Genomic DNA, 27983 nt, shown 5'->3' on the forward strand with positions numbered 1-27983 from the left:
TCAAAATACACAGAGCAAATCCAGGTAAACATTTAAAATTTATTAAACTTTTTGGTCAAAATAATTGAACAAGTATGTACAATCCCATTGTATTAGCTCTATTATGCATTTTAGGAACAAGGTCAAATCTAACACTTTAGTGACCCAGAAGTTCCACATTTCAAGATTTGCAAATAGTGTCACAACCAATATACAGTATAAGGGTTTGTTTGTTTTAATTTAAACTTTATTTGTAGAACCTCAAAGTTAGTTGTACTCACTAGCTTACTGTGAACAAGAGTGGCACTCTATGGACATTAATTGAGAGGGTAAGAACAGAGACATTTGACTGTTGCATATGCAGTTCTGATTCAGTAATCATAATACACCTTCATTTTAATAAAAACGGAGTGTAAACCACACTTCTGCATCTCCTTTCAGAAGCCCGAGGGATCTAATTCTTCAAAGAATTTCTAATTGGCAGGCACATTTTACAGAATGTAATGTTTAAATACCTGATGGTACTAAAATGTGCTGCATTAGCTTCAGGAAAAAATTCTCATTCATGCTAGCCTAGGGTGAAGAGAAGGTTGATGCATTTTAGGCCCCTTTGGAAAAAAAAAAGTACCTAAGGCTTAAAAAGAAAACAAAAACAAACAAAAAAAAACCAAACAGTTAGCAAGAACAGGGTTATAACAAATGCAGGTAACACCAGCTTGTAGCCTCAGTGTTTTCTGACATCTTGGTGTTAAAGTCAGAATGTGCTAAGTATTAAGCTGTGTCACTGCTTGGCATAATCAAGATACCTTTTTGCTTGAACGGCGATGTGAAATACAATACATTATGCCAGATATTTAAAATAAAAGTGTATCTTCTTGACAAGTACTAAAAAGGTTAAAAAAACATAATGCACATAAGGTATGTCTCTACCTAACGTTGAGAGGCATCAGATAAACTTTATTTATTTTTTATCTCCAAAGAAGAACATTTGTTACACATTTTGTTTTCCCTTCTGTGCAAGGTGGTCATTTTCTGTTAAGGCTGTGGACATCTCTATACCAACCTTTTCATTTCTCCTACTCGTTATACAAATGGCATCTTACAAGAAAAAAAAATTGTGCAACTTAAAACTAAACGACACTTTCATGGAAACTCTAAATTTAGAATCTGAATTACTACACAAAAAAGTTTGTATTAGTCTGCCAAAATTTAATAGTTTGGGACAAACACTGTCAAATCTGCCCACTTTGGGTTATTTTGCACAATCCCAGTACATGCAATAAAAAAATAAAAAAACTGAATACATACCATCAGATTTAAAAACACTTTTTATAGTTTGTTATTTTATTAAGTGGTTTACACCAGAAGGTGTGGTTATAGATACAGTTGGTGAGTAAATATTCATGGAAACCTGTCTATGAACCCAACTCAAGACCTACCTAAGTGCTCAAAGGTAAAAACACCTAAGCCTAGATACAGGCCAGAGGAGGAATGTTTACAGGCATTAAGCACAATATATGTTTTGAAAGGCCCAAATATTACAGCAGAGAAAGAGCGCAAGAGATAGAAATTACATTTTTATGACAATTTTTCTTCTTGGGTGTTAAATTTTTGGTCTATAAACTGGAAAGGAAGGCTCAGACTTAAATAAATACATTTGTTTTGAGTTTTGGCCTGATTGAGCACTGTCCATCAATTCTGCTTCTAGAGGGTTTTTCTCAGAAAATTGCAACTGACACTCCACACCCCCACTGAAGGCAGAACTACACCATGAACTCAAAAAAGGCCAGATTCTCTCCTTTATCTAAAGGGAAGTAAGTGCATCAATGTTCTTCACTGGTAGGACAACAAGGCCTTCTCTTTTACAGATAACAACTGAGCTTAACTATGCAAGAAGACAACTCTGTCCTCAAGTAAGTCATCTTTAGTTAATTTTGTCCTGGAATATATACAAATTATTGGTGGCAGCTACAGCAATGATGTTCTCCATGGGATGCCATGCTGTATGAAGAATCTTCTTGTTGAAGTCCAGACTGTCAACACTTATTTCATCTTTCTTTCTTTTACCACCTGTACACACTTTACGCGGTTTCAAGATGGCACGAGGTTTGCTACTTTCCCTGGACGCTTCTAGAGTGATGTCCCGCCGTGTGTTTCGGTCAAACATTCTAAAGAAGTTGTTGTAAGATCCAGTCATGATAGCGCTGTTGAGAAACAGAAAAAAGGAAATCTCAGTAGGCTTCCAGCAGTGGTATTCGATCCCTTTCCTCCATCTCTTACCCGCAAGGTGACTCAAATCAAATTCACAACCGGTATTTGGCACTACACTCTCTTCCTCTCTGATGCATGCTTGCTCAACTCTGTTGGGTATTTAGTGGTGCTTCCACTCTGTGAACTTCTCTTCCAGGTATTCTCCCAGGTATCCCTCCTGGGACCGGCTCTCAGCAGAGTCTTGGGCTTTGTTCATCTTAATGTGGGCAAAGCGGGCCTTCCTATTCCTACTCCATCCCTTCATCCCACTGCTCCAAACGTTATAGTGGAATCAAAGCAACTGTAAACTACTTCATTTCATCAGACTATGACAAACAGAAGTGCTTTCCTTTGCACATGCTGACCATGAACATGCCAATGGATTCATTACAAAAAATTGTTCTGTTGCAGCAAAAGAAACCCTTCACTTGAGTATCTGATATAGCCCTTCAGGAACAATTCAGGGTTTCCATAAAGTACTAAATTTGCATTTGAACAAGGCAGGAAAAAAAACTGCGTCTGAAAATACTTTCATGTACCTTGTTTCCAATGAACAGTTTTTTTGTTGTCTTCACGGCACTAAAGAATTAAAGACTAGGAGCAGAACGAGATACTATTAACACAACATACATCTCGCAGATTGTACGGGGGAATGCAGAGCCAAAGAAACTTTTCCAAGGGAGGTAAGCAACACATGTTCTTATTTTATGTCATAATCAGATGATGTTGTTTTGATTTTTGTTTTTTAGAGATTAACTGGAGTTACTTGAAAAAAGTTGAAATAAGTGTCAGTTTCCTTCCATTTTAATTTAGTGAAAAACATACACAGCTTCTTTTTATGCATTTTATAATGGATAATGGAAATATTGCTAAGAAGATTTTTTTTTTTGTACACTGATACAGTATAATTTTTCCCCCCAGTAACTCACAGCCACTTGCAACCTGGAGTTGACAGTAACCTGTTTTCTCTATTACTGTTTCTGCAGAAAATTAATTGTTAAGCAGCATCTAGCATTACATGCAACCTCGAATATCACTCCCATAGCAATGTGGGTAGATTTTACTTCCTCCCCTGACTCCTGGACACAGTTTGCCAGATTTGACTTCCTTGATCACTCAGCTCCTAAGTTATGTGGCAGATCTTTGGTCCTCCATTACTAGGCCAAAGCTTGTTTCACAGGATGATCCTGTTACTATCAGATCCAAACTGGTACCTATTCGTTTAACATCTTGAAAGCATTTGGTGGTGGACAAGTCATGGCTTTAGGTATTTCAGAAATAATAAAAATCCTACAAAAAAAATAAAGGATGAGCCGCATAGGCAAGCCAACAAAAAGCATCCAGATAGAAAATCCAGATTTGCCACTATCTTACCCAGGGGTTCTGAAAACATTTTAATATGTAGCTAGTGACAAGACACACGCACAAATTGTGCCAGTAGAGTAGCTTTGCTATTTGGTTATAATACTTCTGTAACTTGCAGGTGAGACAAGTATTTCCATGATTTACAACAGATACAAATCAGTATCTGTTTTAGCCTACAGAAAACAAAGATTTAGTGTGGAAAATACTGAGTGCATGCTCTTGTATACCCTTTGAAAACTAATCTGAGTAACCTTTCCATGGCTTGAAATGGCCAGTGTTGACTACATAAAGCTTCAACAAGAATCCAGATTAGAAACATACTGACAAAGACTTATTCTGCTCCTTCAACTGGAGGGTGGAAGATGAAGAATGGTTCTGTTTTACCCCAAAAAAGATTTCAAACATAAAAACCAAAAACAAATACCCACCACCACCAACACACCACGAAACACACCCCCTCCCCCAGATGATTTGAATTTAACTAATTACATCCTTAAAGCTAAATATCATGAGTTTTGGGACAAAATTAAATTCCTAAACTTGAGAGACAAACAAAGCAAAACAACTTACCTATCAGAACCGTTCCAGCAGCATTCAAATTTGTCAAAAATGCAGTCATTTTCATACAGGGAACAAAGCTTGCTTCGAAGATATTCATGAACCTTTTTGAAACATTTAAATTGATATTAGAGAGATTTAAAGAAAAAGAAGAAAAGAGGGTATTTAAGAGAACTTGAACTTCATACTTGATATGTCTCTACAGGCCTGTTTTCCATATTGAGATCCCAGACTTTAACAGAAAGGTAGTCTCTTGTCATCATGTATCGACCACTGTGACTGAATTTTACATCAGATATCGATGAGATTATTTCTGAAAAAAATGATCTGCTGCTAGGATCTTCAGGCTCTTCAAAAACTGTAGATAGAAGACAATTACCAATGAAACCAACATCAAATTCTACAGCTTCCAACATTCTCCAGTACTTTGACAATGTTAAGTTACTAGTTTCTTTAAAAAAAAAAAAGTTGCCATTAAATTATTAAAAATAGTCTGTGTTTAAACAATGTTACATTCTAGCAATTTTACAACCATCTCCAGCATTCTCAGCTGGAGCACAGCATCAGCAAACAATTCACAGGTCTTAAGGGATGAATCAGAGAAAAAAGTTTTTTAAAAAAAAAAACAGCATGTGTACAGTGAAAACATTACAACTGATCTACAAATTAAGTTGAACCACAGCAGGTGAAATTGTCAGCATCCAAAAAAAGATCTTAATGCACAACCCACATATTTTGAGACTACCGTATGACATACTTTTATTTAGATCTGAACAGAAGTTGTACAATGCAACCTCTTGAAAGGAAATATTAGCATCTACACTTGCCATGAAAAGTATGGTTTTAGAAAGCAGGAAGAAATATTGCTTAAATTGAAAGTCAATCTCTGGAGTCAGTATTTCATGACAAAAGCTATCCAGAATTACTTTTTTCATTTTTGAATAGACCCTTTTAACAGGATGGGTTTTAGTAATGAACAGTTAAAAAAAAAAATGCTAGTATGTGATTTAATGCAGTGCTAAGTCACACAGCTGAAATGCTTAGCACTCCACACTTCCCATTGCAGAAGTACTTCCCTTCTCCCAGGGAGAAATCCTGATCTTCACTATAGAAATCTTACCTGCAAGTATCAGTGTGGTAGGGTAACCCACAGGAATAGTAATGCCAATAAACCGTAGCTGTTACAGTAGCAAAAAGAAACAATAGGCTGCGTGCAAAGCACTGACAGTGTTCCCTTTGGTTTCAATAGAAAAGCTTTCCTCACCTACCTAAGTTTACATAGCTCAGCTGACCAAGAAGCATTCATCTTTCAGCCCTGGAAACTAACTTCAAACTCAGTGCACATTTTCAAGACTATATTCTATCTTAGGAGCTGCAAATGGTCACAAACTAAACCGATCAGCAGCAGCCGCAGCCCAGTTGCTAATGCACAAAGGTGAATAAACTGCCCTGAACTGGGATTTGATAAGCAGATACCTTTGAGAAGCACCAAGACTGAGTCTGGACAGAAGACAGGTCTCACTGGTGCCAAAAGCACTTGTTCCCATCAGTTTATGATGCATAAATGGGTAAACAGGAGCAGAGTCAGATCGTCAATTGTCTCATGCTACACTTCTGCTTGTTGATGGCCTAGAACAAGACAATTAAAATGTTCCATTCTACAAAACTACCACTCCTTACCTTGTATGCTCTTTACCAATAAGCAGAACTTGGCATATTTATTTATAAGCGAACACCTATGCGTTCTATCTTACATGAGAACAAAGCAAGACACCCAGAAACCACAGGTGCATCCTGACTTACATTTTGAATGCCTGTCACAGAGGGCTGAAGAGCGCATGTCACAGAGTCGAATAGTTCCTTTGCTACTGCTGTAGACAAACACGTTACAGTGATGAGGGTGGAACTCTGCAGCGGTGATCACTTCTGTCAGCTCCTCCATGTTAGCAGGCTTAATATCTACAATATCTGGGAAGGTTTTGGTAAAGGTGTGTAACACCTCACATTTGAATCATTGCTTTCAAGTAGCTATCTACAAAAACGTAGAAAATAGTGTAGGAAACCAGGCAAGATTTTAATTTCCACCATCAGCAATCTACACAAGTAAAGTGACCACAGAAGATTAAAAAAGAGCCATAACACCAGACCTTGTTGTTAAAAATCTACTTCAGGAGATGCTGGAGGTAACTGAAGACAAGTTGAAAGATGATACATATATAAAGAATCTGTTCCAAAACAAAAGCCCCTTCTATCCACAAAATCACAGAAAGAGGCAAGAATTAATTTGTATTTTTGCTATAAACTCTTATTTGCATAAAAAAAATGTTAAAAAGAAAAAAAGGGGGTAAAAGATTGTTCTTACAAAGAAGCTAGCCTCCAATCCCTCGCATCAGCACCTACCAAAGATGAAACTCAGAGATTAAGCTCCCAGATAGAAATCTCAGATTCCTCCCAAACTTCCTTTTTAACACTTCTTACCAAATCACAGAATTGAAGGGGTTGGAAGGGACCTCCAGAGATCATCAGGTCCAACCCCCCTGCCAAAGCAGGTTCCCTACAGCAGGCTGCCCAGGTGGGTGTCCAGATGGGCCTTTTCTGATACTTTTTGAATAGATAAATGCTGAATATAGTTTCCTTACTTATCTAAAGCTTTAGATAACTTGCATATATGATCCTTTTAATATGTATTTCTGCAACTTTTCTTTTACTGCAGACTTGCCTCAGGAGGACATACTATTACAATGCTGGACAGACAGGCTTGCAAAAAGATTTGTATTTTTTTCTACAGTTGACAATACCATTTGATATGGAAAAAAAAAAATTGTCTTCTCCAAGAGAAATGTTATTTTAGACAGTTAAGAGACCTTAAACTTTGAAAAGATCTACAGTAACACAGGATCTACTTTTCAAATCTTTCAACTTGTACTTAAAGTACAAACTCCACAACCAAAACAAGCCATCTACAACATTTCTACTGGTACTTTTTCACTGAAAGAATGCATGCACTCAGACTGAGCGAGAGCATCCTAATACACCTGCTTTCCCTGTATTAAGCCTCTAAATTTTTAAATCCTGTATTTTAATCCCTAGATTTGAACACCAATTCACAAAATTAAAGTGATTCTGTTAAACATACATAACTTGCGCGTACCCTAGTGTTCAAAGAGGACCAAAAAAAGGATACTAAAACTTCTATCTGTGATTTCTAAGTGCCATAGATTAATTCTTAGGTCATCTGCAGAAAGGTATGTTTCATGATCACTATTTACTGAAATAGAGTTTATGTGATAAGTATGTGCATTTGCAAATATCCTTCTGGGACTTGCTTCTACCATTAGGTCCATGGGTTTCAATATTGGCACCTGAAACATGAAAGAGAACGGTCAAGTTGGGCATAAAGCTGATTTCCGATTCAGAAGACATTAATTTCACCCCACCTATTTCTGTTTTGCCTTACTGACACCCTCCCAACAGTTTTCCAACAGGAATTAAAGTTTATTATCCCCCTCCCCCCATTAAGTTACGGAGCACAGCTGCAACCCCCGAGCTATGAGATCCACAGCAGCACACTTCATCTAATGGCAAACACTAAGAGAAAAATTTGGATTTTCTGTTTTCTAAAAATAGACCAAGTTCTGACTGCCTTGGAAATCCTCAGAGCAAGAGATGCAGTAAACCAGGCCTTGAACGGTGCCTTGGCAGACCACTTGCACAAAGCCTCGGTCGCTGCCTTCTTTAGAAGTTACCTGCCGAACAAGGAAGCTTCGTGCCTCACCCCCCAGAAAACAGTACATGTTTATCATGGTATTTCAAGATGATGTTAATTGGAAACAAGTGCTTAAAAACGACCTCTGTATCTTAGAGGGTGCTGGTGGAATTGTTAGGAAGTTTGCAAAGGACCTCCCCGATTTGTTCACTGAACAGTCGGGACGATTTCAGGGAGATGTAAATGCTCCATTTCCACAGCTCGCTGATAAGAGGGTGACAGCTTTACCCCAGCCAGGAGGATTAAGCTTCCTTCTTGCTCCTTCCCCAGCCTTGTCACTGACCAGCATGTCAAGAGTTTAATGCTGTCCATGGATGTTCCCATACTGTGCTGTTGAACTGTGTGTACCAGAACACTATCTTACATCACCTAACCACGAGAAGTTATGACGCTGTTCAGGGTAATTTGTCTTCCTGAACAAGAAACAAATTAATCTAAGAGCTCTGTAATTGTTTTCACCATGTTTGTATCTTAGTGTTTACAGTATAAAAGGTCATTATTAAAATTAATCTATTACTGCTTATTAGCCAATCTTCCTATCTGACCATGAGTGTTCCTAGCTCCAACAACTGTCAGTTGTGAAACTGAAGATGCATTAACGTGAGTCACCAGGCATGGTACTGGAAGTGACAAGGCCTCCACACACAGGGCTGCTTCTCCTAAAGTCTGCTTCGTTACAAACCACTGGGGTTCTACTTCTGTAAGGCAGTATGGAGACAGTGCCCATAAGAGGCCAAGCTACGTATGCTCTAGATCTCTAAAACTTGGTATTTTTAACATATGAGGGTAACTGTCAGTTTTTCCTCCCCCTTCTGCCAATCTTTTCTCACACTTAGTTCATTCCGTCACTCCTTGTACAATGATGTGCCTGGCAGGGTTTGCAGCTCAGCCCAACCTTCCTTTCCCAGAAGGCAGCAAAATTAGAAGACTAACTTCTAAGAAAGCAGTTCTTGCTTTTTGTTGCCCCCCCCAATTCAGCCTGATGATTCCTAAAAACCTTACAGTGTTTGACAAAGATGCCATCATGCTCATTGAGCGGTGCAGTGAGTATCGGCCAGTATCCAGCTGAACTGTTCTGGCCGTATTCTGGACTTTCCATGTTCCCTAATATGTTGTCTACTCCTACAGAATGGCAAGGTTGGAGAAGCCCAAATTTTATCCCCACCTACTTCCATTGTATGACTTGTGTCCCTGGTTTTAGGTATTGTATTTGGAGCACTCAGTCAGCTCTCGGCTCCTACACTAAGTAGAAAGCTCCCTCCCAGAAGCGGTAACCTTTCCCAGCACAAGGCATTACGCTGATGTATACCTAAAGCTTCGATACTCAATTGAAGCAAGGCAAGAGAAGAAAAAACAATCCAAACATCAGCAGCAACAACATCAACGAAACAAAACCACAAAACCACAACAGCATAGTTCCTGCAAGTGTCAGGAGTGACAACAGCTTTAGAAGGAGTGAGAGCTTTAGTTCAATTCCTATTTATAGCAACAGCAACAAAAATAAAATCCATCAAAAATCCCCTACCCCCAAATGACTGCTTTGGTTTTGTGCTCATGCTTTAAAAGGTTCCAAGTCTGCAGCACTAACCCTACCGTAACATCACTATGAAGATGGAGAAATAACAAGGTTCCACAAGTATATATACATCAGGTTTCCTGAATGCCCAGGGGCTGGCCTCTAACAAAAACACCTCTAAGACAATACTTAATTTTGATTGTTAAAAGTTTAAAATTTCCTATCCATTTAAAATATAAGGTGTTCCAAGAAAAAAAAACAAAAAAAAACAAACCAAAACAAACAACTATTGAGAAGTTAGTATCTTAGTTTTGAAATTTGTCTCAAGTTTTCCAAAGGAACCTTATTTTATGATTTTAGAAATATATCTATTTCTATATAAAACCAAGTGCCTTTTTTTAAAAAAATAAAAAGGCTATCAGTTACCCCGACCAAAGCACCATTTCTAATCTACACATTTCAGTTAACAACTCTGAACAAAGGTAAAGAAGAACATGCAAAAAGATATTTAAAGAGCAGAAACATACCCGTAGTGCTGTGATTCTGAAAGGATCCCTAAGTCTTCCATCTTCATCTTTTAAATTATAACCTTCGGCTCTTTTATCCCTTTCACTTATTTTCCATAATTTAATAGTTTTATCTAAAACCAACAAAAATTCACATCCTTGAGAATGAATTCAATTCAAAAATAAATTCCCCAACTGATGGGGTGAGCAGAGTGTGTTATTCGTCTATCCAGGTTTCTACTGCTTGCAACAGAAAGGATCCCACAACTACATAATATGAAATACAACCTTCCCTAGACAAACATGAAGAATTTTGCCTTCAGCTATATAGTTAAGCAGAATTATTACATTAAAAATAAATAGAAAATATGCACTTGGAGGGTGCGGGTGGGAAATGCATAAAAATATCATTTAAGGGAAGAAAAAATTAAGTAGATTTCATTTTTGTTGTAATATAACATTTACTTTGGATAAAACACAAATTTCTGTCTGACTGATAGAGCACAATGCCTACCATTCACCAAAATGTTCCTTTGCAAGGGAAGTTTCACATGCTGCTCACCAACATTCAGCAGCGAGCCCACTACTATCTAACTTATTTTAAATCGACAAATGCTAGGGAGAGAAAACAAAAACAACAAAAAGAGAAGAGCTTGAATTAAAGTAACTCCCTTAAGGGGAGAGCAGAGTCAGGCAGAGGCAGGAACTGAGGAGGTTTGCTGCACTGCTTTAGGATCCCACGTCCAAAGGCACGTACTTCCCAGCTCCTACCGGGGGCAGTTTGTCCAAATGCAGAAAGGGAGTACACAGAGTGAGAGCCTCAGCTAACTGGAAACAAACCTCTCCTCCTCGGACAACTACAGATATTTAATGTATGTAAGGTGACACACTTTAGAGACTGCCTTGAGTTTAGCTGGACTTTGAAATTAAATTCATCTGTTTTGATCCAAGTCCAGCAGCCAGAAGTCACTCCTGCTTCTGAAGTTTGGTTTAACAGAACACGCATCAGCACTTACAAAAGAGCATCTAGGAACAAGGTAAAAGGTGAACCAAGCTGCTAGGAACAAGCGCATCCCTCTGTCAAAGGCAAGTTTTTTTCATGCACAGTTCTGCATTTACAGTTACAACTTGCTCCAAGATGCATCACAATGAAACAGCGCTATAGTCCCAGCACCAACTGCTTCAGCAATACATGTAACTGCTAAGATGTTAAGGGGAGAAATTAAAGAAAATAATCTGAATGAAAAAATGGTACAAATATGCTCCTAGAGTGACTGTTGTCTTTTAATCCATAAGCTCTTCAAAGCACACACAGTGTTTTAGCATCAGAAGAGCACTGTAACCACAGAGTTTCAATTTCAAATGCTTTTATTCTAAATTCATCTGGGATCACAAAAAATTCAATTTCAAAATTGCGATGATCAAGTTAAGTTAATGTCAGCCTTGTGCTACAGTTCAGCACACTGGCAACACACTGACACTGAACGCATACTGAACAGCAGAGCACCGGGACATGTAAATTGAGGACGTGGCCAGCACACCCACAGAGCGTAGCTCTGTGACCATGCCCGTGCTGGTGCTACTTCGTTACTACTAAGCTCCTAAGTCAGTAATTTACAAGGTATTACAATCAAAACAGACACCGTGTAATTAAGGAAGAAACAAACAACCCCAAAACACTCCAGAAAAACCCCACAAGTGCATAATCGATGAGATAATATTCAAATGACATACAGGAAGGTCTTTTTTTGCAAAAATAAAATGTTCTTACCATTTGTAGACAGCAGGAAATGAGCAGCATTCTGTTGTGGTAACCACCTAATTTTATTTATTTTTTCCTCAATTTCTAGACTTTTCAAGTAGTCAAACTCAGGTTCATGACTCTGAAAGGTACTGTAAACATTATATTCTCCCCTAGAAAGAGGACGGCTTTTATTCTGCAAAGAAACATAATATTTCTTGAAGCTGATGTTACCTGGGTCATTAGAAATTGTACATACAAAGTAACACCTAGAAATGGTCAATTAGAAAGTAAACTTTTCACAATAGGTCTTGCTGAATTTGACACATTTCCCAGAGTTTAACATCAATACAATGTGTGCAGACTTCCTTTTCAAAAGTAACTCTTTGTATGCAACTATTTGTCTACTTGTATCAAAGCACTTCAAAGAGGGGAGCTGTCTGCAGAGGAGTTCCCGGGTTCATGTGGAAGAGCTCTGGGTTACTCTGCTGCCCCCCAGGACGTACAACCCAACCGGGGCAGAGAAATCAGCTATGTCCTAAATCCTAAACCACCAACTCCATGGGATCCATGGGATCAGTTTCTACACTTCACCTATCTCCTTTCCTTCCTTTCCAAAGCTCATTCCTCTGCTCATCACGATATGACATTATACAGGGTTTGCAGACTAGCAAGTAAGTGTTAAAGGACAGAGGACATGGTGCAATTGAATGTTTTATAAAACCACGAGGGCACAAAGTCATATCAGCATTAGATCTAGCTCCTTTCCTACTCATTTTAAACCATGCTGTATCCAGAATTGCCATCAAGGCTCATAATTAAGCTCTGACAACCTTATTCAATGTGAAAATCTGAAGGCTGGAATTACGATGTTTTCATCTCAGGCTTTCTGTAGTGTTTGTTGTAACACTCCAAAGACTATTACAAGTGCACTAAAAACTTGTTTTGCTCCTCACAGCACCAGAAGACAGCTTTGCGTTATTCTTATTTGGCTTTTGTGGCACCAAGGAACAGAGATCAAAGTTGCAAGTACCTGCGGACCTGCAGTATCACATTTGAAGAAAATGTTATTGGGCTCTTCAAATAATTTAATATTAGATAGTGACTCACGTTCGCAGACCAGCTCCGCTTGCAGAGCTGCAGTGCCCTGAACGCCTGCAAAAACAAACTCCCCAAAGCACAATCGGAAATCACACTTGAGAAGAAGCAAGTCGCTTATTGCCAAAGGCAGGCAAGAAAATCAGCTGCCCAGGAAAAGCCCATCTTGCACATTGATTGACAGTGCGTTACTGGGGAAAAAATAGTAGTGACTCACGTAATTAAAGCCTGCTATGCCAACCTGAGGCTGCACAGGCAACCTTTGTTCTGACACTTGTATTTCCATGCTTGACTTTGCAACTCTGATAAGGTTTTGCAGAGGTTTTTTTTTTTTTTTCCCTGCAATCTCTCAGAAGCATGGAATTTTAGTTAAGTCTGAGACTTTACATTACTTTGCTCTCTGTCACTTCACTTTTCATCATTTTAGATGGGATCCTCTCAACTACACTATTCTGTGTAGTTCTCTCCATTCCTTACCTAACCACCTATGTTTTGTGCAAGCTGTCTTGGCAGTGGTCTCACTCTTTACTCGTGTATTTGGTTGGAACAAACAGCTGCTTGGAACTGAAATAATGCCCTACGAGCTCAGGGCAGGGAGCCCAGCATTTCAGCCGGCCTTCCAAAAATAAAGCGTATGTAAAATTTTGTAACTATCCAAAGTTATAGCCCAAGAATTACACTGTTTAAAATAAGTGTAAGATTTTACCATGTTTCTAGCATTATGTACTTATTTTAGATTTCTCTTCCTCCTCTTCAGCAATTCCACAGTTTTGTAGATGACAAGAGAAAGGACTCTAATGCCCACCTCTTCCTTACAGTCCACACGTGCTCCCAGAAGACATTTGAATATTGCTGTGTGAGGAGCGTGACTTATTTTTTTTTAATACTACGAGGAAAAGACATGACAGCTGGGTTTTGAGTTACAGCACTGAGCACAAACAGCTGAGAGCCAACCAATAATAGCTCCACCCTGAACAAGCGTCAAGGAAGTCAGAGATCCTCAGCAGGTGGATCCTTTTGACCTTGGTCTCTGTGCCTTAGTTACGTCTACACAGCAGGCTAAATGATAAATGAGCAGTTGCTGTCTAGGTGTAGCTGTGTAACATTTCAGCAGCTTTTCCAGCAATGGCATTTTCATTTCACTGCCTCTCAAAATCCTCAGAGTAAAACTGATAAACCAGCTTTGGTGAGATGTTCTGTAAGTAGCGTCAGAGCGAGGATGAAATGCAAAATATTGGATGGCTAGTCCTTAACGAGCATCAGTCAAACCACACAGTGAAAGGGAGATTCTGCTGGGAAAAAAGCATAGCACCTACAGAGCAGTGCACTTCATGCACAAACAAGCTGAATCACAATTCCACAATCAATTTTGGTATTTCTAAACCAGGAAAAGGTTCAAATTCTCATCAGTTCTTCAAGGGGAAGGACATACATGCTCTTTGGTGCTGGGGGAGAAAAAGGAATTGTCATGTGGAATGTTGATGTAAAAGAAAACTCCACATTTCTCTCAGACACAAAAAGGCATGGAAACTGTTTTTCAGCAAAAGACTTGATCAGTAAATCAGCATTTAGTGTATTTTTTCCAATACTTTGGATGTAAAAGGCTTGGCAATGTGTCTGCATTACTGAACGGGCAGGATACAGCATAGCATCATCTCCCAACTGACAGCGTTGGGCAGAGCCATCTGAAAATCTGCTGAACTACCGGAGGGGGAAGTCTTCGTACCCTCTGAACCAAAACACCCAAGTGTTCCTGGAGATGAAGCTGTTACCACTGCTTTTGATTCATAGGATCCTAAAGCACATCAGATATTTAATTCTTCAAGTTTTGGACCGTCTTACTCTGTTGTCCGTTGCAGCTTAACATGTGTCCTCTTTTATAAATCAGTTCTTTTGCATTGTTTTCAAAAACATTAGAATGTGTCTTACATCCACCTAAGTGTAAAGTTTAGGAGAAACCTCAAAAGCAATTCTACACTTATGAGACTGAGCATAATAGGTACACATAACGAACCCACTGTATTTTGTGAGGGTTTTTTTGAAAGCTGTGAGGGGGTGAAACCACCACCAAGCTACATTACCAAATTCAGCACGAGGCAGATATTTATAAATACGGCTAACATCATCTTCTGAGAAAACCACCCAACCATTTAAACTTCACAGCACGAGCAGATGAAGTGAGACTGTGCAACACAAGAGCAGCGTAGTAACAGCACTTTTGTTTTTCAAGTCACTGACCTCTTGTTCCCTTTGAAATATAACCACTCTGCCACCTTTGTCTCCTGTTGCAAGAAGATCACCAGAGTAATTAAATTCAACTGTTGAAATAATATCAGCTGTAAACAGAACAGAAATAAAATAGCGCTGTAATGTGGAAAGCAAATCAAGATGTTTCAAGACTTGAACACAAAACAAAATTACAATTCACATTAATGCAACAGCCCAACTACTTGATTTACATCATTAACATCCAGAAATTAACTTGTTTCAAAGCCCATCAGAATTTATTTATTTCCGATTTAAACCATTCTGTGATTTCGCCATTTCTGAAGCTTGAAAGCCTTTGGTCACCAAGGAGAAGGCACGCTGCTTTAAGAACCAAGCTACGTACTCTACCTGCCACCAGCGACCACTGACCCACGCGGGCAGTAACGCCTGCCCAGCGCCTCCAGGAGCAGGAGCCGTGCCAGAAGCGCTTCGTTTGCAGCATCACCTTGGAGCAGCAGTGCAGCTCACACCCATCAGTGCGAGGTGCACGCCTGCCTTTCCCCTGAGCTAACTATTTAGGTAATTAGTTCAGGAAGCTGAACTGGCCAAATAAAAAGAAAAAAAAAAAAAAAAAGAATTTCTGCCAGTCGAGCTCCGTCAAGCACCTCCACGCAGAAGCATCAGCATCTCTACACCGAACGAGGCAAGGGTGGCGGCAGCTGAAGGACAGGAGAGCCAAGTAAGAGGCTGCAGGACCTCCCGTGCAGACTGACTTAAGCTCTCTTGGACTTACACCTTGAAAAAACAACCAGTATTTATTCACCACTACATGCCACAATCTGTGGAGGTGGTAATAAAGAAGTAATTGCCATTAACAATCTCTAAATAAGGGGGAGGATAGGTAAGGACCTACAGATCTGTCACAGACTTCAGGCATATGGTACAGCAACAAAACGCTACTCACCTTAAACAGGTCAGTGAACTTTTAACTGTACTGGTGCTTGTTAGCCATGTCAACTTTCATTACATTAGGCAGGTAGGAAAAAAAGATTTGAAGCATCTGATGTCAATTAGTCTCAGAGTTTGCAATTAGAGACTACCTGAAAACTACTTTCCTGGATTGATTTTGATGTGCCAACTTTAAGCTCCTTTGAATAATCCCCCCCCCCCCCCCTTTTATCAGGAAAATGATTAGGAAGTCTCATGAGTGATATCTTGAGAAAACTGATATTTCAGATTTTATTAAGAGATCCTCAGGACTCCTCCACCCTCCTGAGCAGCCCACCCCAGCGCTTGATCGCCCCCTCTGTGAAGAAATGCTGCCCACTGCCCAGTTGAAACCTCCCCTGGTGCACCTCGAGGCTGTCAAAGCTGTACCTGCACACTGGGCACAGCTGTGCCATTTTACACGCACTTCTCTTCATCACACCTCCGGGTTAAATGACAAGTTTCAGGAGTGACACAAAACCTGCCCATTCCCACCCAAGTGCCATCTCTGCTCCTCTCTTTGGAAGGTGAAGGAAAACTGTCTTCTGCCTTGAGAATGAAAACAAATTTAATCAAGGCCTCTCACAGCAACCTGCAGAGCACATGTATGTGGGAATTGTGCCACTGTTTGAAGGCCAACTTATTCTTCCTGCATGAAAATCGTGGGGAAAAACGTACAAGAACTGAAATTCAGCGTAAACAGAACCAGAACACACACACACAAACCCTTTGTGTATGTGCTTAATATCACTATCAGCCTTTATACCGATCCACGTTAATTATTCCCACAATTATACGTTTGTTTGGTACCCAATACATGTCTAAATTGAGCAAACATATGAATAAGTTATTACAAACGGTTGGCTGGCTGAGGGGTTTTCTAGTTACAATTACCAAATACCATCACATAAAGAATTTTGCACTGAAACCGACAATGCTAGTGTGCACTGAGCGAGCTGGAAACGTAATCTGAATTAAACTCTACTGCAAGACTGACAGCAGTGCTAGGATTAAGAGAAGTCCTACAGCCTAGGATCAATCAGTAATGCACAGGAAAAAAAAGCATTTCAAGAGGAAATAGACTAAGGAAAGCTAAGGAAAGATACGAACAGCTGAAATAAGCAATCCAAAGTAAAGGGATTTGATAGAATAAATTCAGGACATTTTCAGCACTCTACTTAACATTAGGGTAACCCTTGAATTACAAAGTTTTACCAGTAACAAAACGAATATTCCACTACCACAAAATCTTAAGAGTCATTCTAGCACAGGTCGTTTTTATCCTGAGAGCTGAGTAAGCTGTCCTACCAGAAACAAATCACTCCTTAACACAGGCAATTATTTCAACGTCAAGGAAAACACTTTCCTAGTTAGTTTCAGGAAATGATACTGATAACTTCTCCCAGGTACACAAAGTATCTACCCACATGATTTGCTCAAAATACCCTGTGCACCTTTTTTTGCTTTAATGGGCATGAAAAGTCAACAAAACTAGTCTGCCAGCTATTATTTACCAGCAGTGTTCCCTATCCAAGCATGATCTTCAGTTCCCTCACCTTAAGCCCTGTGGAAACACGCTAACACACAGACACTGCTGGAATTCCACATTGTTACATAAAAGGACAGGGAGAAGAGGGTAAACAAGATGTATAGATAAAATGACCGTGCCACTGTGAAATGTCTTCTTAATTAATTGGAAAATTCACACTAAAATTTCAAATCATCCTTGAAACGCTATGTTAGAATCTACTACAAATATGCCAGATGGAAATAGGTACGTGGACAGTGTGCTTCAGGAAAAAAATAGAAGATACTTGATGAAAGTTTGTAGGTTATCAAGAAAAACTGAATTTATGAAGAATTAACTTTCTGTTGCTTAAACAGCACTGTAATTTTTTTGAAGTATGAATCAAACCCACTTTTCCCTATAGGACTGTTTAACTGAAACATGTTTAACCCCAATCCCCAAATTCCATCAGGATTCTCAGCATTATTCCAAAGTGTATAGAAGAAAACAGTAACAAAACTACAGATAAACCACAAAATCCATTTGAAAGCGATCACTCTGTTCAGCTCAGTGATATTACCCACCTACATTTGCTTTGCATTTTGAAGACAGCTCAAAAATTTTAGATAAAACAAAGCAAGCCTTTGCAGGCTCTTAATCATCACATTAACTTTGAAGCTTCTGAAGGTTTTTTATTTTACATCGTACCTTTTTCTGTGCACAAGCACCAGCCTACTTCCTGGCAGAATATTTCAGCCTTTTCTTCCTACTACCAATGTAATTCACGATAAAACACACAAACGCTTCGGAAAGCACGGTACTGCCTCAGGTACAGCATCCTAACACACTCTTCTCCTACACAAGGCACCCTTGTGATTATATTTTGGAAGCAGAGGTGTGCCCGGCCTCCTTCCCTCCAGCTTTGCTCCCCGTGGCTGAGCCGCTCTGCTCTGCAAGCAGCCAGGGGAGCCTGACTCCTGTAAGGCAAGGAGAGCAGCAAGACCTGCGGATTTACAGTAAGATGCGTGTCTGGCAAGATTTCCTTACAGCCATGAAAAATTAATGTTTAGTTTCACTTTTGGAAAGAAGTTCTAACTTGGTTATGGCCTGCACGCAGAGCAGGAAACTCCCAGTTGTTTCCAAAGCTGGTGCATTAAAAGGCACGTTGGGTGAAAGGTGCTGGCAACCAGACTGATTCTGTCTACTCCTCAAATGTAAAAGCACTGAGTGCTTCCGTACGTAGGCAGTGACCTCCAAACATGCTGGAAGGCTAAAAACATCCATCTCTATAATAACGTGGTGGAAAGCATTCCCAGTGACTCAGGAGCCCGTCCTGTAAGCCTTAACACCAATTTCATAACTTCGTATTAAATGCTCTAGGTCATAAAAAGGCTGGGGTTGGAAGGGACCTTACAGATCTCCCAGTTCTGCCCCCTGCCATGGGCAGGGACACCTCCCCCTAGGTCAGGCTGCTCAGGGCCTCATCCAGCCTGGTCCTGAACACCTCCAGGGACGGGGAAGCCACAGCTTCTCTGGGCAGCCTGTGCCAGGGCCTCACCCCCCTCTGAGCAAAGAATTCCCTCCTAACCTCTAATCTAAATCTCCCTTCTTTTAGTTTAAACCCATTCCCCCTTGTCCTGTCATTACCTGATTGATCAAAGAGTCGTTCCCCACCTTTTTCATAAGCCCTCTTTAATTATTGAACAGCTGCAATGAGGTCTCCCTGGAGCCTTCTCCAGGCCGAACAGCCCCAGCTCTCTCAGCCTGTCTTCATAGGAGAGGTGCTCCAGCCCTCTGAGCATCCTCGTGGCCTCCTCTGGCCCCACTCTAACAGCCCCACAACCTCCTGGTGCTGGGGGCCCAGGGCGGGACCTCAGGAGGGCAGAGCAGCGGGGGACAATCCCCTCCCCTCCCCGCCCTGCTGCCTGTCAGCAGCACTGCTGGATATTGCCTTCCCCGTATCCCAGCCCCTGCCCTGAGCCCGGTGAAGCTCTCCAGTGTCAGCCCTGCGGTACCCTGGGCTGGCTGTGCCGGGGTGAAAGCGGGGATGACAGAGACCGGCTGGTGTTACAGCCCCGAGGACAGCACAGCAAGCTGGGGCCTCCGGGCTGATCCCACAAAGGGCTCCCGCTGGGTATTCCTGACACCGGTATCAACGCCTCGGCTCTCTGCTTAGGCATCTAAAATAGATGTCTAAAATTAGCTACCACAAACTCTTCCTTTCTAAGCTGGCCACTCCTGCTGAAGCCTGAAGAACCCCACAGAGCGCAGCTCTCCTGGCAGGCCGTACGGCTGCACGCTGCTTAGTGCCGGCTGCTGGACACGAGCAGCATCAGCTTCTCTCCTCCCTGAGAGCTATTCCAACACTTCTGGTGAAATCCCACTTAATGGACAAGGCAGCAGAACAGTCACCATTTTCAAATGTTACCTAAAAAGAAGGACACTTCACATTCTGAGGGACCTTGCCCATTACATTTTGGGCAATGTAAGGAAACAGCTGCACGCCTAGCTCAGGCACTACAGACACACATACTGGCCCACCTGCCTCCTGCCCCTCTCCCTGAAAACCATTTTAATATACAACACCTCAGTCCGAGGTCTGTCCTGGGGATCCAAACAAGCAGCAGTTTTTGAGGACCACGACGCTCTCTGGAAAGGCTCAAGCTTTGAGAGGAAGTGACTGGACCTGGCCCACAGCCAGAGAGCTGGCACAGCCCGTAAAGGAGATTAACAGAGCAAACTAAACATAGAAAGAACATTTCTGTGCTTGCAGTCAAGATCACACACCTTCCCCTACCCCGTACCCTGTGATTCTAGGGCACGTTTTGTTCCACAGCCGAAGGAAGGTCCCGGAGACACTGCACGATCACCTGCTGTTGGTGGCAGTGAAAGGGAGCACGTGGGGGGTAACTACAGGCTGCGTGCTCCGAAATCAACTTGGAAAGCAGAAGCTGGGACGTCCCTGTGATGCTGTGCTGAACTGTAAGACCTGCCAGCACAATGAGCAGAAACCTCCTCTGCAACAGGCGATGCCAACACACGGCCTCACGGCACAACTGCTGAGAAATGTGGCCAGGGCCCAGGCAGGAACAGCAAAGAGCCAACGCTGCAGAGCAAACACAGGAAGAATCAAACAGAATCACCAAAAGGTTCGGGTTGGCAGGGACCTTACAGCCCACCCGGTCACCCCCTGCCCCCAGGCTGCCCAAAGTCCCCAGCCCGACCTTGTGCACTGCCAGGGATGGGGCACCCACAGCTCCTGGGGCAGGGCCTCGCCACCCTCACGGGGAAGAATTTCTTTCCAACACCTAACCTAAACCTACCCTCTTTTAGTTTTAAACTGTTCCCCCTTGTCCTGTCCCCCTCTGCCCATGTGAAAAGCCTCTCTCCAGCTTTTTCAGAGGTCCCTTTTATGTACAGGAAGGCCACTACAAGGTCTCCTGGAGCCTTCTCCAGGCCAAACACCCCTGGCTCCCTCAGCCTGTCCCCACAGCAGAGGGGCTGCAGCCCTCCGAGCATCCTCATGTCCTCCTCTGCTCTGTGTCCTCCAACAGCTCCATGTCCTCCTGGGGCTGGGGGCCCGGAGCTGGATGGTGGGGCTCACGGGGCAGAGCAGAGGGGGACATCCCTATAGGCACACCTGCTTTGTTGCAGCCCAGGGTACAGCTGGCTTGCGGGGCTGCCAGCACGCACTGCTGGGTTATGTCGAGCTTTTTGTCCAGCAGAACCCCCAGCCCCTGTCTGCTGGGCTGCTCCCAATGAGAGAGAATGTCATGCAAGAACATAAAAAGAACCAGTAAGATTAGCAAAGGAAAAAATACACCCAGAAACACATTAGAGGGCAAAAAGTAATCAAAGAAAATGAATAAATTCGAAGCCTAATGCCTGTTAAACTGTTAATAAGTGATTAAAAAAAAAATGCATCCGAGCTGCAGAAGTGACAGATACACAGTGCCTCCTGAGTGCTTGTTACTTGATTTGCATTTACTGCAAGAGAACCCCCCGCTCGGTGTCACACAGTGTCTGTCTGCACCAGAAGGGCTCTGGGGTGGGACGCAGGGAGCTGCCCCACAGTTTAGCAGCTCCTCACCCCGGGTTCGCTGCAGCATCACAGCAGGCAAAGGCACAGAGCTGCCAGCGGGCCCTCCTCCCACTGCCTACTTGTTGGGGCAGGCAATGCCAGCACAAGTTCAGTTACCGCGGGACTCTGGTCACCAGATCTGGCACTCCCTGCCAGTCCTCAACAACTCCCCTCCTTCTCCTTCCTGCTCTTTTTGCTCATCTGCTTCTGGCCGAACGCAGATTCTGTGTACTGCACCTGCCACAACAGGCAATGGCAAGGATTAACACTACCTGCAGGTAGGATGGCCTAAGGCTGGCATGCTGTTACTGTAATGCCCAACATCTCCTAAAAGACTGAATTTCTTCCAGCTGTAAGTGCTGCCCATTTCAAGTATCCATCAGATCTAATGTGTTGGTTTTTCTCCTTTAATACTCGAACACCTTGCAAAATGGCTTGAATTGCCTTTACATACCCAGCAGAACTTAACTCAGTGCATAACAAGCCTGCTTTTTGCACTACTGGAAATCCCTGAATAGGTCAGAGGTCAGCCAAGGGCTCGGGGAGGGCACGCGAGGCGCTCAGCGGGCAGCGCAGCGCAGGGCACTCGGAGCAGCAGCAGCAGAGGCTGGCTGGAGCCAGCGCTGTGGCTGAAGGCAGTGCACAAACACGAGCCCTTCCCTCGAGCGGCTGCCAGCGCTGGGTCCTGCAGCCAGGCCTTGCTAAGGCCCCGGGCCCACGAGGGGCGAGCAAGCAGGTAGGAAAGCAGCAAGGCGAGCTGGCACCCTGCTCCCAAGGCCCGTGCCAAAGGCCAGGCTGCCCAGCACCCCCAAGCAGCACATTAAACTGATTTTAAAGTGACTAAACACCCCGCAGCTCAGCGAGGACAGTCAGTGCAACCCCCTTCGTTACACAAGTCTGCAGCTTCCCAGCGGAACCAAGCGCAGTGATGCTGCAGGTCCTTGGAGCCACACCGAACCCATCTCCACTGCGCTCACAGGGCACGCGGCTGCCCCGATGTGTTCATACAACACAAGGGCAAACAGTATCTTGTTCCCTTGTACATCTGGGCTTCCTCGCTGTGAGAAGCCACGATCTAACGATTATGGGAGCAGAGAAAGAACTAGAAGCTTCCAAAAGCTCACTAACACAGCATTTCTCGCTCACACCATCTTGTTGCATCCACGGTTACTCACACAGTAAGGCAGTGCAATTTACTGTCCAGTGGCATAACACACTGCTCCTACTGTTGGCTGATAGAAGTGGAATTCAAAAGAGTGCTTATTATTAAATCCCACTATCTGAGAAGACCATTTTTAGGGAACAGCTTGTTGTGAAATGAAGGGTGGAGATAAATTCTTGGTTGTGGGTTCCACGGAAGAACAGAAGTGGTCTACCTAAAATATTAAGACGACTTTCTCCAGCAGAAAGCCACTATATAACATGGGCTCTGGTCAAAACTGTTTGCAAAAATATTTATTTCTGCCCACAAAAACACCAGAGCACTTCCCAAAGCCGATGTAACATAATTGTGTGCATTATACAGAACACTCTGTACAGCGCACAACGCAGGAAAGATCAAGGAAACTATCAAAAACTTTGGTCCCTGCAACAAGTGGTGCCTCTTCAGCCTATTCCACTGTCCTTCTAGGAACAAAGATGTGGTGAAGCTGCGAAGGGATCAAGGCAAGAGCACACCACAGCGTGCCACCATAAAACAGCGATGGGTGCGGCAAGGGAAGGGGCCCGTGAAACCTTATGCTTATGGCAAAATCCTTTTTCAAGAAAGAACAATGAACCAAAAACCAATCAAACAAAAAAACAGACAAAACAAAAACAGCTTAAAAGCTGACTTTCTGCCCCTTCCCAGTAATAAGCAACATCTTCAGGTATAAGCAATTATTTAGGATGAAAGGGAACAATCCATGTGGCTTAATAACAACTCCCTCACATTGTTTTCCAGTTCTTACATAAAAGAAAATCTTGAAAGATAATAACCAGTTTTGTCATTTCTTCCATGCAATTGTAACCAGATGTCAACTAGCTGTAGCTCTTTTGGAATACCTTCATGTATATAGACACACATATATAATGGCACCATCATGCCAGAATCAGCTTTAAAAACAACAAAAATAAGCCAGTTCTACTCCTGAAGATTTTCAAGTCACTTATTTGTAAAGACAGCTAAACACACCATGTTTTTAAAGCACTTGTCTCCAGACCTGAGAAAAATTGCAGGATTATAGTCCAATATATTTTTACCAGATCGTGATTTTCTTCTCTGCTTGTATTCTGCATTCTCACACACTTGTGAAGTGGATTTACTTCTCCTTAGGCTTGTCACCGTGCTAAGTAACCACCTTGTTGAACTGATGATAACAAGGTATCCTTTAGTTTACCCCGCTATCAAACTTACTAACTGGAGAATTGAAAAAAGAAAACAGTATTTTTCTTTGATCTCTACATGCAGATAAAAAAAGTCTTTAACGAGCAGAGAATGCACTACAGCAGCACAAGTTATGTTTGTAAGCCAGTGACAACTCCTAACATCAATGACAACTTTTTTTTTTCCACCTGAAGAACAAGAGGAGTCCTGCTCCTGTGAAATACCTTGCAAGTTAATGAAAGGGAGCTTCTAAGGAACTCTCCTCACTTACAGCAGGTCACCGGGTATGCCATCTATTTGCAAGACCTGGCTTTATGCTCAGCTCCTCCAGAAAAACTTCAAATACAACACTTAGATGAAGTCTTCAGCTAATGAGGCTGTGAGAAGAAAGCAATACTCAGTGGAGTAGCCATACATTAAAGCTGCTTAAACCTGGAACAGGAATCTATGCCTTACCGATACTGAATTAAAACAGCATTTGCAGAAGGGAACAGTCCATCACAATTCAAAAATCCATACAGGCTGCTTTGAGGGGGGAGGGAGGAGTTAGAAGCAAAACCCAAAGAAATTCCAGCATCAGTAAGGGGAAACCCAGGATCTCCACAGCATACAGGTTCACGTTCTGACAACGATCAGACACGCCTCCCAAGCGTGTCCAACTGGTCACTAGCACAAGTCAATTAGGAAGATTTACAGTACCCCCTACATATATATATATAATTTATATGCACACTGCTAATTACATCCAGAAGCAGTCATGGATTGTATGCAGTGCATGTGTCCCAAAGGAATCTGGGACTATCTGTATATTATTTAAATAAGCTGTTTCACATTTTGCTAGAAAAAAAGAAAAAAGAAATCTAGTATTTTTTGAGCAAGCAAAACAAATTAAACACTGAAATCACAAAAACAATTAGGTCTTGGGTAGCACAGAAATACCCTGAAGCCTTTATTTAGAAAGCCAATTTCTACCAAAAAAGGTAATCCAAGAACAAAAAGTTTCACAGGCAATCAGTTTTCATAATCCCATGGGTTGTTTTTTTTTTTTTGGTAACAACCAACTTACAACACAAGTTTAGATTACGACTCCCCGCCCCCCCCCCCCCAAAAAAAAAGGTTAAACTTGTTGCCATCCTCAATACTATTTATTCAATTCAGTATCTGTTTTTAATCCAATCTTCCTCTTCCTCCTTCAATCCAACTAAACTTTCCTGCTTTAGACAAATAGATATTTCAAATCCTGGTGTATTTTCCTGATCTTATTATATGGCCAATCTGGCCATTACAACCACTGGTGTTCTGTTTATTTGAGCAGAGCACTGAGCAAGTTTCAGAGATCACTCACTGAAGAAACTGGTTCCGTACACAGAAAACAAAGAAAGAGAACGATTTTCTATATTAATGACTTCGAAAAAATCCTGTGAATAGAGATGACAGTTGCAAATCTAACTATGGCAAACGAAAATATTAGCAGGGTTGTGACAAAGCAGTACAGCTGAGAAAGCTGCCGAACACAAACCGTATCCTGGAACCGCAGTTCAAAAGGAAGGGGGATTCTGGTTACATTGCCTGACTAACAGGCACCTTAATTTCTACTGCTGAATGAACTGTCCCTAGGAACATTTAGCAAAAACGTCTGCATTTAATACAGCTGACAGCTACTTCATGTTATCATTTCAGATTTCTTTTACAGAGCTATTTCTTTTCACAAAATGGGGAAGAAAAAAAGCATTACAAGAAGGCAAGTTTTCCCAATCACAACAACGTAGATGGAACTCAGTGGCTGTACACAGTATTTGCAGCAAGGCTATCCCAGGTCAGCAGCAGCACAGCCACTACATTTAAATGTGGCTTGGGTAAAAATGTTAGAAAAATGGTGATGAATGAATATCTCCGTAACTGGGAACAAAAATTTAGCCATAGAATAGTATTCTTACTGCATACTGCAGAGTCAAATTCAGACAATTACTAGTAAATAAACCATTCACTCTGTACTCAAGTCTGATATCAAAGCAAAAACTAACAGGAAAAAAAAGGCAGAAATCAAAATATAGACAGAATCACAAAATCTGTAAGCAGTTCTCATACTCTAGTAGGAAAACAAAACTAGCACCAATTCAGTATAAAACAGGGGCTAAATGCTTACTTACATTGATTGCCCCATGAAAAAAAAAAAATTCCTTCCGTGTAACAGTGTCACACACAATCTGCAGTCCCCACTCCAGGAAGAGTTGTGTTAATAAGGTACACGTGGGCAATTCCAGGACAGAAGTGTTGGAGCACTATCACCCCTGCTTCCTCTCAGCATGGCTCAGAACAGAGAGCTTTCCCCTCTAACGAAGAGCTCGGCCTTGGTGATGCGGCTCATCAGTAATCTAAGTTCCTCCTTGAACAGCCCTGCTATGCACTTAAATAATTAAATGGCTTTAAGACATTCTGGTATTTCAAAAACTGAAAGCTTTCCAGCACTACACAAATTCTTGTTGCTCAGCTGCTGACAGGGAAGTAACGTGCTCACAGAAGCACATCTTACTCATGGAGAACTGCAGTTTAGTTCCACAGTGAGAGAAACTGAGAAAAAAAGACTATTTGGGAAATTCACGAAGGCTACTTAAATGTATTTTCAAAAGAATTCTGGGCACTTCAAAACAAGAGTGCGTGGCGCAAAACACACTTAGTAGAAAATAAAAGGAGGAAAACAACAGCCATGCCTGAGTACTAGGATCTTGAGTAGTTTTCATGTCTGTTCCTCCCAGAGCTCTTATTTTGAATGGAATGCCAAAACAAGTGGCATGAAAATGAAAACACCGTCAATGTTATTTCCCTGCAGCAGACAGTAAGAAAAAATATTTACTGCTTCCAGTAAAACTAAAATACACAGCCCATGAGGACCACACACTAGTCATTAGTTATTTCACTTAACGCCGCAGATACAGCACTTGTAATTAACGCAGTAAAAATCTTACTGAGCAGCACAGAATTATGTTCTGTGCTCATTCCACACCGCCCTTTCTAAGCAGTATCACAGAATAACCTGTGGAAGGGACCCACAAGGAGCATCGAGTCCAGCTCCTGGCTCCACACAGGCCTACCCAAAAATCAGAATTCAAGAGTCAGGATTCAGTATCTCCAGCCTGAACAGTTTGAACACGGAAGATTCAGAGAGAAAGGGTCTTCACTTCGCATTTAGGAACTTTGTGTCATTTCTACATGCTACAGAGAAACGCCCCCCAACCACTAAAGCCCTTTTTCTGTACTCAACCCCACACACGATGGGCTTGGCAAGTTTCAGAGATGGTGCAGAGGCGTGCCCATGCCCCCTAGCTCAGCATCCCTGCTCGTGGCCTCCCCACCAGGCCACGAAACCTGCCCCCAGCCCTCACCCCCCCCCCCCCCATGGCGCACCCCCGGCAGCGCCGCCCGCTCCCTGCGCCTCAGGAGCGAGACCCGCGGGGCCTGGCGCGCTGCGGGCTCCTCGGGCCCCGCTCCGTGCCCCAGGGCTCGGTCACGGCCCGGGGGGGGCCCTGCCGGGCCCGCTGCCCCCTCACCTTCCGCCACGTCCTCGTCGATGGCCCCCTTCACCTGCGAGAAGCACCACTGGAAGTCGTTACCGTTACCGCCGCCGCCTGCCACCCCTACGGGGAAAGAGACCGCGGTCAGGAAAGGAAGGGAAGGCAGAGAAGGGAAGGGAAGGGAAGGAGCCGGCCCTGCGCCCTGCCCCCAGCCCAGGCCGCGTCCCCTCAGCCCCCGGCTCCCCGCAGCGCCGCCTCCCGGCCCCGGCCCCGGCCCGGCTCGCTGGGCCCTGCCCGGCCTGCAGCGGCGGCGGCGGCTCCCGGGGAGGCCGTGCGGCTCCGAGCCTCGTCCCCCACCTGCCATGGCGCCCGGTGCCGGTGCGGCGGGGCCGGGGGAGCCGCGGGGGGAGGCGCCGGGCGGGAGCGGGACGGAGCCGGGGCGCCGAGCGGCCGCCGCGGGAGGCCCGGCGGGGAGGGGAGCGGAGGGGAGGGCCCGGGCCTTTCAAAATGGCGCCCATGGCCGGCCGGCCCGCCGCGTGACGTC

General features: G+C 42.8%; 1 protein-coding gene across 2 annotated transcripts; it reads right to left on the reverse strand.

The window, feature by feature from the left end:
- Positions 1–19: 19 nt before the first annotated feature.
- PPP2R2D (protein phosphatase 2 regulatory subunit Bdelta) lies at positions 20–27955 on the reverse strand. Of its 2 annotated transcripts, XM_082764836.1 has the most exons (10): positions 27797–27955; positions 27476–27562; positions 15018–15115; positions 11712–11877; positions 9962–10074; positions 7337–7514; positions 5956–6120; positions 4341–4510; positions 4165–4256; positions 20–2183 (listed from the first exon to the last, which is right to left on the reverse strand). In XM_082764836.1, the coding sequence occupies exons 1-10, from the start codon at positions 27801–27803 to the stop codon at positions 1904–1906; spliced, it is 1356 nt and encodes a 451-aa protein (XP_082620962.1). In that variant the 5' UTR covers positions 27804–27955; the 3' UTR covers positions 20–1903. The 2 variants fall into 2 exon arrangements, with proteins under 2 accessions (XP_082620962.1, XP_082620963.1); XM_082764837.1 differs by lacking the exons at positions 9962–10074; positions 11712–11877; positions 15018–15115; positions 27797–27955.
- Between the last annotated feature and the right edge of the window lie 28 nt (positions 27956–27983).

Source organism: Aythya marila (genome assembly GCF_965140915.1).
Source record: "Aythya marila genome assembly, chromosome: 7".
In the NCBI taxonomy this organism is placed as follows: domain Eukaryota; kingdom Metazoa; phylum Chordata; class Aves; order Anseriformes; family Anatidae; genus Aythya; species Aythya marila.